We start from the raw sequence: 12,015 nt of genomic DNA, 5'->3' as shown, positions 1-12,015 counted from the left end.
TATGTTTTAAAAAGAGAACAAGACTTTTATGTTTTCTTTCCCATATAGAAAACTTCAAATTTGGTTTTTTAATGTAGAAGAACTTCACATTCATACTTGTGGCTTTGTGAATAAGTCGATTTGTTGTTTTAGTCTAGAGAAACTGGTCAGCAACATTACAGAACCAGAACAAACCAGCACAAAAGCATCAAAGTGGTGGGGGTATTTGGTTTTCTGTTCATAATAAGTGAGACATGTTACTGTTTTAGGTTAGAAAGGTATTCAGGAATGAACAAAGACAGCTTGGAGTTAAAAAAAAAAAAGAAAGGTATATTTCCAGTAATACAGAATTGGCTATAATTGGGCTGGTAATGTACTTCCTGTTTTGCCATTAGGTGGCATCTTTATAATTTGAAAGATGTTTCAGTGTCTCATAGAAGCTACTCAGATAAGCCTTGTTAAATAGAGGTAACAGGTAAGTTTGTTTGCATGGAGTTTTATAGTTTGACGAACATTTTTGGGCATATTTTCTCATCTGTTCCTGATGACACCTATCAGACTTAGACGAGATCAGGTGCATTAAGGGTGGTATGGCCGTAGACCTATTAGATTTAGAGACCTGAGATGACCTGAAGTCATAGTTACCAGGTGGCCTGCTGAGGGCTCCAGCCCAGCTCTCCCATCAGGCCCTCTGTGCACTCACTGTGCTGTACCATGCTGCTTTCACGGGAGTGCAAGTATCTGAGTGCTAGGTTTGGCACTCATGGGGTTGCACCCTGCTTCTCAGTTCAGGTAGTTAGAAGATCTGCTGTGTCCTTTCAGAGGGGCTCATAGAACGATTTTTGTGTGTAGAATTGATTTTGGAAAAGGCTGTTTTTTTTTTTTTTTTTTTTGAGACAGTTTCCCAGGCTGGAGTATAGTGGCACAACCTCAGCTCACTGCAACTTCTGCCTCCCAGGTTCGAAGAGATTCTCTGCCTCTGCCTCCTGACTAGCTGGGATTACAGGCCTGCACCACCACGCCCGGCTAAATTTTTTTGTATTTTTAGTAGAGACGGGGTTTCGCCATGTTGGCCAGACTGGTCTTGATCTACCCACTTTGGCTTCCCAAAGTGCAGGAATTACAGGCATGAGCCACCATGCCCAGCCTACTGGAGTATTTTTAGGACCTGTGAAAATATGATACTCATAGAACCTGAATCTATTCTCATTTGACCATCTCCTGTACAGGCTAACATTTTTTTTTTTTTTTGGTAATGGAGTTTTACTCTGTCACCCAGGCTGGAGTGCAGTGATCTTGGATCACTAACCTCTGCCTCCCGGGTTCAAGTGATCTCCTGCCTCAGCTTCCCGAGTAGCTGGGATTACAGACGTGCACCACCACACCTGGCTAATTTTTGTACTTTTAGTAGACAGGGTTTTACCATGTTTGCCAGGCTGGTTTTGGACTCCTGTCCTCAGGTGATCTACCTGCCTCAGCCTCCCAAAGTGCTGAGATAACAGGCATGAGACTCTGTGCTAAGCCTAATTCTTCTTTTTAAAAGTGTGTATGTTATATTTCAGAGTTTAATGACATAAGGAGGTAGGTAGATCTTACATGCAGTAACAGATACAGAAGCATGGAGAATCTTGGTTACACATGGACAAGACTTACCAGAAAGAAGATGAATAATACAAAACCAAGTATTTCAGTACCGTTGAAACAAAATTCTAGGCGCAACTGCTGCTGTAGTGTGTTGCTAAGGGAAGATGTGAAGTTTTCTCCTCTAACGGTCCTGAAAAGGAATTGGATGCTCTTCCATTTGGGGGTTGGGGGAGTCTATCCTGTCCTTTCAAGTCAGTTCGCAGTATTGAGGTACTCTTGGTGCTGAGAGATGTGTGCCCTTTGGTTCTCTGAAGAAATTTGCATATTATCACGATGTTTTGCTTCTGGTTATGTGCTTTTTACTACAATTTAAAAAAATTTTAACCATTTAACAAAAAAGAATGTTATAAAAGTTTTTTTATTATTTAAAAACTATAGCCAATTCCCAAATATTTTTGGTTATTATAGAAACATAAGTGGCCTGTATAAAGTTAAGGAAAAGATGCCAAACCTCAGTATATCCACTAATGATAGCTTTTTTTGCTCTGTTGCTCAGACTGGAGTGCAGTGGTGTGATCTTGGCTCACTGAAACCTCCACCTCTAGGATTCAAGTGATTCTCTTGCCTCAGCCTCCTAAGTAGCTGGGATTGCAGGCATGCGCCACCATGCCCAACTAATTTTTGTATTTTTAGTAGCAATGGAGTTTTGCCACGTTGGCCAGCCTGATCTCCAAATCCTGGCCTCAAGTGATCCACCCACCTCCGCCTCCTAACGTTCTGGGATTATAGGCATGAGCCAGTGCGCCCAGCCACAGCTTTTTCTTAAATGAGCAATTCATAATAAAGTCTTCTAGAAAGTATAAGTAGAAAAAAAGTCATCTTAAGATCCAAAATGTTACTTAGGATTCTTTCTTCAATTCTAAGGGAGAAAAATGCTAAGAAACTGTGAAAGAACAAAGTTGGTGGGCAAGGGGAGAGGAGAAGGGTTGGCTGGGGTGTTGACAGAATCGTGCCACTGTGCAGAAACTTGAGTATAATTTGCTGGCTAGCTTGTAGATTCAGTGATAACTAATGAATATCCCCTTTCTTCTACCTGCTGGTACGAAACAGTGAGACGGTTTAAGCGGAAGCATCTTACCGCCATCGACTGCCAGCATTTGGCTCAGAGTCACTTGGCTGTGACCCAGCCCTTCGGTCAAAGATGGACAAACAGAGATCCGAACCATGGTCTCTATCCTAAACCCAGAACAAAAAGAGGGAGTAGGGGTATGTCTCCTCCAAAACTCTTGCACTTCAAAACCTGTAGTGTGTGGGGTCTTTGAATATCTCCTAGTTTAAAAGTATTTGTAAATGTTGCTGCTATGACTTGTAGTCTTGATGCAACAGCCTGACACTTTTTTCATTATTTGTGAATTTTGCATGAAAAAAAAATTTTTTTTTGAGACTGAGTTTCATTCTTGTTGCCCAGGCTGGAATGTGATAGCATGATCTTGGCTCACTGCAACCTCTGCCTCCCGGGTTCAAGTGATTCTCCTGCCTTAGCCTCCTGAGTAGCTGGGATTACAGGCACACAGCACCACACCCAGCTAATTATGTATTTTTAGTAGAGATGGGGTTTATCCATGTTGGTCTTAAACTCCTGACTTCAGATGATCCACCTGCCTTGGCTTCCCAAAGTGCTAAGACTACAGGCATGAGCCACCACACCTGGCTGAGTTTTCTTTTCTTTCTTTTTTTTTTTTTTTTTGAGACAGAGTTTTGCTCTTGTTACCCAGGCTAGAGTGCAATGGCACGACCTTGGCTCACAGCAACCTCTGCCTCCTGGGTTCAAGCAATTCTCCCGCCTCAGCCTCCGGAGTAGCGGGGACTACAGGCACGCACCACCATGCCCAGCTAATTTTTGTATTTTTAGTAGAGACGGAGTTTCACCTTGTTGACCAGGTTGGTCTCGATCTCTTGACCTCGTGATCTACCCGCCTTGGCCTCCCAAAGTGCTGGGATTATAGGCGTGAACCACCGCGCCCGGCCTCTGGCTGAGTTTTCTATGAAAATTCTGTCCTATTACCGGTTCGTACAAGCTGGGAAAAAGTGTGATGGAATGAATCCTATTAGCTTGTGTAAATTATAAAGTGATAGAAAACATGGGCCACTGTCACTCTTTTTCCAATCCAGAAACATTCTGATTAGTTGACCTTTTGTTTGTCTTCTCTGTCCAGTATCTGCCACTAGATCCATGTGTCATTATTTTTCCTCCAAAATGTTCCCTTATCCTAAGCCTTTTGTCACTTAGTACCTGGACTACTGCAGTAAACCTTCTTCTTGGCTTCAGATTTTCTCTCTTCTAAATCAACTGGACTGTCCTCTATGTACCAAATGAATTCCCACTTTAGTTAATAAATCTAGGTTGCTTTATTTCCCTTTCATGTAATTAATTTCAGAATCCAACTCAAGTATTATCTAGTTGGCTTTTTTTTTTTTTTTGAGAAAGGGTCTTGCTCTGTTATTCAGGCTGGAGTGCACTGGCACCGTCTCAGCTCATTGCAGCCTCTGTCTCCTACCTCAGCCTCCCAAGTAGCTGGGACTACAGGCATGTGTCACCACGTCCAGCTAATTTTTGTGTTTTTTTGTAGAGACGGGGTTTCACTATGTTGCCCAGGCTGGTCTCAAACTCCTGGGCTCAAGAGACCCGCCCACCTCCGCCTCTCAAACTGCCGGGATTATGGGTGTCAGCCACCTCTCCCAGCCCGGTTGTCTTTAAATATTGTGTGTTTTCCACTTTGGGAACTACTATAACCAACTGTATGAGGCAGTTTGAAACTTAGTTATATGCTGTCTGATACTGAGTTTGTTCCATATGTAGAAGGCAGTTTCTTCTCTTCCTTGAGTTCTTTACTGACAAGGACTTGTGAGGTGGCCCTGACCAGGTGGTAAGGTCTCAATGACTGTGGATGTGGCTGGATTCAACAGTCAGAAGGTACCAGGATTTGGCTGGGAGCAGTAGCTCACACCTTATTTATAATCCCAGCACTTTAGGAGGCTGAGGTGGGAGGATTGCTTGAGCCCAAGAGTGCCAGACCAGCCTGGGCACCATAGTGAGGCCCTGTCTCTATTTAAAATAATAATAATAATAATAATAATAATGTTTTTCAAAAAAGAAAATAGCAGGATTTGACCCTGGTCATATGGATTTAACTCATAGTAATCGTGACTTCAGAACTCTGGGTTTCTATCAAATTGCTTAAGAAATAGTTATATATTTTTTTCACTAATATAGAAAAATATCTGTGTCAGTTTCATAAATTTTTTTAAAGGCTAAACTGAATTTCAGACCATTCTCTTATTTTCCAAAATGAGAATTTTGGCTACAGCCATTTAGAAAGGAGCTGTGTATTACCGATAAGGCATTTACTTCTGTAGCATTTCAAAATAATTTTCAGGAGTTTGCAAATGCTGTGGGATGTGTGAAATCACCATTTAGGCTTCCCTATGTGCCTGAAAAGTCTGTGAGGTCAGGGAACATAACCATTTTTCGTTCTACACTTGTCTCAGAATCATCGGTGCTTAGTAAATGCTCACTGAACAAACATGTAGAAGAGATTAGGTACCACTATAATACTATAAATATAATTCTGAGTCCCACCTTTTTATTTAAAAATAAATTAATGTGTCACCTTCACAGGAAGAAATAAAAATAAAAGCCGGGCACGGTGGCTCACACCTGTGATCCCAGCATTTAGGGAGGCCAAGGTGAGTGGATCACTTGAGGTCAGGAGTTCGAGACCAGCCTGCCCAACATGGCAAAACCCGATCTCTAAAATACAAAAATCAGCCAGGCGTGGTGGCGCCTATAGTCACAGCTACTTGGGAGGCTGAGGCAGGAGAATAGCTTGAACCTCGGGGGCAGAGGTTGCAGTGAGCTAAGATCACACCACTGCGCTCCAGCCTGGGTGTAGAGTGAGATTACATCTCAAATAAATAAATAAATAAGAAATAAGTAAAAATAAAAGAGTTTTAGCGCTGTCAAATGAAAAGAGAGATTTTCAGAATCCTGATAACCCCAAGCATGTGAATTTCTGCTTAAGCACATGGAGGCTTCCCGCTGTAGAGTGAGCGAGAGTGGTGCACTTTGTGAGTGGCGGTGTGGATGTGAGCAGTCACCTCCTTTTTGTCTGTCCATTTAGGTATTCCCTGTGAACCCTGTTTCTCTGTACTTATATTTACTGCAGGGAGTATTGTGGCCATCACACCAAGTGGAGACTGGTCTCTGTCTCTTTGTAAATGTGTGTCTGGTTATATGATAGAGCCAAATGTAAATATTGTTTGGATTAGTTATTTATATAACCAGCTGGCCCATAAATATATTCTTGTCTTTTCCCTCTGGTAACATAGATAATTGAAAATTAGTTTGTCTTATTTGGGTCAACAGCAAGTCAACAGTCATCGTTCATTTCTCGTCCATCCTGTTTGGGTTCTCTCTACAGGTCAAGGATGTCAAAGATGCATCCCTGAGTTCTTCCTAGCAGGCAAGCAGCCGTGCACCAATGACATGGCCAGAAGCAATTCTGTTGGCCAGGACAGCTGTCAGGACTCTGAGGGTGACATGATCTTTCCTGCAGAGAACAGCTGTGCACTGCCTCAGGAAGGCAGTGGAGAAGCATGGCTGGGTGCTTCAGGGTCTGCCCCGCCCTCCAGGAAGCGGGCTCGGTCCTTTGAGGAAGAGAGTAACCAGGCTACGGGGACCAGCCGGTGGGATGGAGTTTCTAAGAAAACCCCGAGGCATCATTTGTCCGTGCCATGCAAAAGGCCTAGGGAGGCCAGGCGAGAAGCAGAGGACAGTACGTCTCGGCTTTCTCCAGAGTCTGGAGAAACTGACCAAGATGCTGGGGACCTGGGTCCTGATCCCATTCCTGACTCATACTATGGACTTCTTGGGACCTTGCCCTGCCAGGAAGCGCCGAGCCACATTTGCAGCCTGCCTAGTGAGGTCCTGAGGCACGTGTTTGCCTTCCTCCCAGTGGAAGACCTCTACTGGAACCTGAGCTTGGTGTGCCACCTGTGGAGGGAGATTATCAGTGACCCACTGGTGAGTGAGTGCTTGGAGTCGGGAGGTGGGTCCTCTAAAAGCACGTGAATTTGCTAGATGCACACATCTAATTAGAGGATCTTTTCAGAAATGGTTTCCATTTGCCTTCAGAAGACATGCAGACTCCTTAGAGGCATTTAAGGCCTTCTGTGTCTGCCCCACTCTATGATTCCAGCCTCTTTGCTCACTTCCACTCAACACATCTTCCCTGTGTTCTGTCTACAGCTCATCTGCTGTGTCCTGACCACAGACTGCACATTCCTTCCCCTCCCTGGGTTGCTCTAATCCTCCCACCCTCCCGATTTGGAGGTTTTTTTTTTTTTTTTTTTTTCTTTTTGGAGACAGTTTCCCATTGTCACCCAGGCTGGAGTGCAGTGGCACGATCTTGGCTCACTGCAACCTCTGCTTCCCGGTTTCAAGCAATTATACTGCCTCAGCCTCCCCAGTAGCTGGGATTACAGGCATGCATCACCAAACCCAGCTAATTTTTGTAGTTTTTGTAGAGATGGGCTTTTACCATGTTGGCCAGGCTGGTCTGAAACTCCTAACTTCAAGTGATCTGCCTGCCTTCGGCTTCCCAAAGTGCTGGGATTATAGGTGTGAGTCACCGTGTATGGCCCCACCCCGCTTTTTAAAAAAATGTAAGCATTTATAGCTATAAACCGCTCTCTTACAACAGTACAACAGCCTTCATTGCATCTCATAAGTTTGGTATGGCATGTTTTTATTTTCGTTTGTCACAGATATTTTCTAATTTTCTTTGCGATTTCTTCTTTGACCCATTGGTTAAGAATGCGTTGTTTTTTTTGTTTTTGTTTTTGTTTTTGCTTTTGTTTTGAGACAGAGTCTTGTATCACTGGAGCACAGTGGCGCAATCCTAGCTTACTGCAACTTCTGTTTTATAGTTTCAAGCAGTTCTCCTGCCTCAGCCTCCCAAGTAGCTGGGACTTCAGGCATGCACCACCATGCCTGGCTAATTTTTTTTCGATTTTTAGTAGAGGTGGAGTTTCACTGAGTTGGCCAAGATGGTCGTGATCTGCCGCCTCAGCCTCCCAAAGTGCTGGGATTATAGGCTTGAGCCACCGTGCCTGGCCTAAGAATGTGGTGTTTATTTATTTATTTATTTATTTAATTTTTTTTTTTTTTTTAGACTGAGTTTTTGCTCTTGTTACACAGGCTGGAGTGCAATGGTTTGATCTTGGCTCACCGCTACCTTCGCCTCCGCCTCCTGGGTTCAAGCAATTCTGCCCCAGCCTCCCGAGTAGCTGAGACTACAGGCATGCGCCACCATGCCCAGCTAATTTTTGTATTTTGAGTAGAGACGGGGTTTCACCATGTTGACCAGGATGGTCTCGATCTCTTGACCTCGTGATCCACCTGCCTCGGCCTCCCAAAGTGCTGGGATTACAGGCGTGAGCCACTGCGCCCGGCCGCCTTTGTCTCTTATAGCAATATTTAACAGAGAAAACTGAGTTGAAGTCTGCTTTGTCTGATATTAGTATAGCCAGTGCTAATGTTTCAGATAGGGAAACTGAAGCTATAGCTTTTCCCAGATTCTAAAACAAGTTAGTGTTAGAACCAAGACCAAGACCCAGTTCTCTTAGTTTCTGACCAAAATTTGTATAACATTTCTGCCTGATTTGCCTGACTTTTGAATTGTGAGCTGTGATTGCTTTTCACTGGTAGAAGGTTATCTATGTGTTTGTGGTTTAATCTGCTGTCTTTTTTTTTTTTTTTTTTTTTTTGAGACAGAATCTCACCCTGCCCCCTAGGCAGAGGGCAGTGGCTTGATCTCGGCTCACTGCAACCTCTGCCTCCTGGGTGCAAGTGATTCTCCTGCCTCAGCCTTCTGAGTAGCTGGGACTAAAGGTGTATGCCACTACGCCTGGCTAATTTTTGTATTTTTTTTTTTTTTTAGTAGAGACAGTTTTTGCCATCTTGGCAAGGCTGTTCTCAAACTCCTAACCTCAAGTGATTTGCCTGCCTCATTAATCTACTTTCTAATGGGCTCTGTCTTATGTTATTTTGTTTGTTTTTTAACTACATAGTTCATTCCTTGGAAGAAGCTGTATCATCGATACCTGATGAATGAAGAGCAAGCCGTCAGCAAAGTGGATGGCATCCTGTCTAACTGTGGCATAGAAAAGGAATCAGACTTGTGTGTGCTGAACCTCATACGGTGAGCTTCGTCTCTGCTCTAGGGAAGGTGTCTTTGAATTCTTCCCTGTACATCAGTGCTTATGGTCACCCTGCTCATGGCCTCGGCTGTGAATGTCTTACAGATACGCAGCCACCACTAAGTGCTCCCCGAGTGTGGATCCCGAGAGGGTGCTGTGGAGTCTGAGGGACCACCCCCTCCTCCCCGAGGCCAGGGCATGCATGCGGCAACACCTCCCTGACCTCTACACCGCTGCCGGGGTACGTCTGGAGGCTATGGGAGAAGGCAGCATCTTATTTCACTGGAAGAAAGTGTACTGGTGATTCAGTTCAATTGAGGATGACTTTATATTTGTTTTTAATGTCTTTATTTAATCTCTTAATACTTTAAAACATTCATGTTGTCATTGTTCCAATTATAAAAGGCCATAAACTATAGATTCTTAGATTTAGAGGAAATTAAAAAAAAAAAAAAACGTTTAGTCTGATTTCCCATTTGGTTGAGGAATCCTCTCTGAAATATTTCTCAAAAGTGGTCATCTGGCCTCTGAACACTTTTAATAATAGGATTTCTTTACAAGACAGCCCAACCCATTATTGATAACTTGGCTTATTTGAAAGGGACAGAAAAATTCAAGGTCTTGCTATAGTCACACAGTGAGGTAATGAGAAGCTGGAAACAACCCTCAGTCTCCTTGACTCTTAGCCCTGGTGCTCCTCATCCAGTTCAGGGGTTCCCCGATTCCGTCTTCAAACCTACATGCAGCCTCTGCCTGTGTTTTGCTGGCCACAGAAGGCTAGGAACCCAGGCCACTGCATCTCTCTTTCTGTTGAACAAGATGATTGCGGATGGTGGTGGAGCAGGTCTTTCACAGGATGGTTGTAGTGAGAGGTGATGGGACGTTCCTTTCTTGGAATGCATTCTTTAAAACAGAGATTCGTAGTAACTTAAAGAATGGTACAGGCCGGGTATGGTGGCTCATGCTGTTGTCCCAGCACTTTGGGAGGCCAAGGTGGGCAGATCAGCTGAGGTCAGGAGTTCGAGACCAGCCTGGCCAACATGGTGAAACGCTGTCTCTCCCAAAAGGACAAAAATTAGCCAAGCATGATGGCATGTGCCTGTAGTCCTGGCTACTTTGGAGGCTGAGACAGGAACATTGCTTGAACCTGTCAGGCAGAGGTTGCAGTTTGCTGAGATTGCGCCACTGCACTCCAACCTTTGTGACAGAGTGAGACTTTGTCTCAAAAAAAAAAAAAGAAATAAAATTAAGATCTCTGTCCACTGTTGACTGTTTCTGTGTAAGTGAACATTTATGGAGACTGCTAATTGGAGCATGCCGTCTTCACAAAATAAACTTTCCATAATTTCATATTTATTTAACTTAGCATGAACAGTTATTACTAATAATAACTAGCAAGCTAGTACCACAATGCTGGAGAATTGCCAGACTTTATTTCCCCCACAGCCTATGTGTGGCCTTCTGTGTCTGCATCTCTTGTGCCTCTTGGGTGGGTCCCTCGTGCTGGCTGTTTTGCTCTGGCCCTGCCAAGCACTTGTGGGCCAGAGACCCCTAGTGGCCTGGAGAGTAGGGTGGGAAGATGACAGGGAGCTCATGTTTTTAGACTGTCCCTCTATCCAACGTTCTATGTTATAGATACTCATCCTGTTAATTAATTTAAAATTTCCAATTTGAAAGTCATGAGAAGAAGGGTCCAGGGCGAAGGGAAGGGCTCCTTTGTTTCCCAAATACCACTTTCTAGAGTTTGGATTCCGTCTAGACAGTCTAGCTAGCAGGTGGACCCCTGGCTTGGGTTTCCTGGCTCCTTCCTGCTGTGATTTGTATTAACCACGGCCTGTTTGGGCTGTCCCTCCCTCCTTGTGCACCTGGCTCCCAGGGTGTCAATGTCTGGGCTCTGGTGTCGGCCGTGGTGCTCCTCTCTAGCAGCGTGAATGACATCCAGCGGCTGCTCTTCTGCCTCCGGAGACCCAGCTCCACAGTGACCGTGCCAGACGTCACCGAGACCCTGTACTGCATAGCCGTGCTTCTCTACGCCATGAGGGAGAAGGGGATTAACATCAGCAATAGGTAATGCCCTGGGAGGAAGGGAGGGGATGCTGGGATAACGGGAGAAACCAGACATGGCAGCAGGTCCAGCCCTGCCACTTAGCAGTGTTAGTACCCGGCAGGCTATGGAACCCACCCTGCTCCACCTCGTGAGTTTGATGTGGAAAGGCAGGTGAGAGTGCCTTATGAATGTGCAGTGCTGGGCGGCTGCGTGATACTACCAAGGCCGATTTTACCATCACAGATCCTGCAGCCTTAGGGGGAGCCCCTTGCTAAGATGCAGCCCTCCCTATTCACCGTGGCCTCCCTCTCCTAGGATAACGTTAGGCTCTGCTTCCTACGTTTTCCATTTGTGGGATGGAAAAGATTCGTCTACCTTATCCTCCATGTGGAAGAGGCATTAGTGTGTGAGCTGCTGATTCACAGGGTCCCTGATGGTGGCCCTCAGAAGGGTGGGGAGTGCTTGGTGGGTTGTGTGCATTTGACAAACACCAAACACCCATGCGTGTCTGAAAGTTATTCACAAGCCGGCCCACTGTGACAAAGTTACAGGAGATTCCTGATCTAGTTAGGGCTTCAACATAGGAATTTCAAGGGACACAATTCAGTCCATGGCAGTATGTATGTTGGTTTTTGTTGCATTTCTATATTTCTTCCTGTTTTTTTCCTGGGAGATAATAGAATCATGTCAGAAATGTTGGATTATTAAAGGTATTTGTTGCATTCAAGAGGTCAAGGCTTGGAGATGGGCTTTTCTCACTCTGGGGATGGGGAGCAGTGCTCTCGACTATGGGGGAAGCTGGGTGGTGAGCTTGGATTCACTTACCTCCTGGCCTCCCCGGGGAGACTTGGAGAGGCTTTGGAATGGCATGTGCCGGCTGAGTCTGACAATGTCCTGTGCCTCTGCTGATTGAACTTTGTCATCTTTGGTCCCTCTTGGTGACTTGGAGGCTGCTGTTTTCTGGTCCTTGATCATCAGATCTTGTTATCCATAGTGGAATCCCTTTTCTTGGGACCTTAAAAGACAGAACGTGTTTATGCTTATAAAGCAATGTCATGTCGTAAAAAGCCACCAAGGCTCAGAAAGAGGCTGGTATTTTTATCCGCAGGTGCAGTAAGTATCATTTAAACAAGAGTCTCATTGCT

At 44.7% G+C, this 12,015-nt stretch overlaps 1 protein-coding gene across 3 annotated transcripts in view; it reads left to right on the top strand.

Moving 5' to 3' along the window:
- FBH1 (F-box DNA helicase 1) overlaps positions 1-12,015 on the top strand; it is a 47,112-nt gene that overhangs the window by 10,059 nt on the left and 25,038 nt on the right. For 2 of the 3 annotated variants that reach the window (XM_039478555.2, XM_010349693.3), the window contains exons 2-6: positions 2,674-2,829; positions 6,045-6,646; positions 8,695-8,825; positions 8,929-9,064; positions 10,700-10,890. In XM_039478555.2, the coding sequence (XP_039334489.1) occupies positions 2,674-2,829; positions 6,045-6,646; positions 8,695-8,825; positions 8,929-9,064; positions 10,700-10,890 (1,216 nt within the window). The remainder of the gene's footprint in view (positions 1-2,673; positions 2,830-6,044; positions 6,647-8,694; positions 8,826-8,928; positions 9,065-10,699; positions 10,891-12,015) is intronic. The other variant, XM_039478556.2, reaches the window with a different exon arrangement.

The sequence above is a fragment of the Saimiri boliviensis genome, chromosome 8 (genome assembly GCF_048565385.1).
Source record: "Saimiri boliviensis isolate mSaiBol1 chromosome 8, mSaiBol1.pri, whole genome shotgun sequence".
Classification (NCBI taxonomy): domain Eukaryota; kingdom Metazoa; phylum Chordata; class Mammalia; order Primates; family Cebidae; genus Saimiri; species Saimiri boliviensis.
Note: the sequence above shows the minus strand (reverse complement) of the source record. Positions and strands in the feature narration are given on the sequence as shown.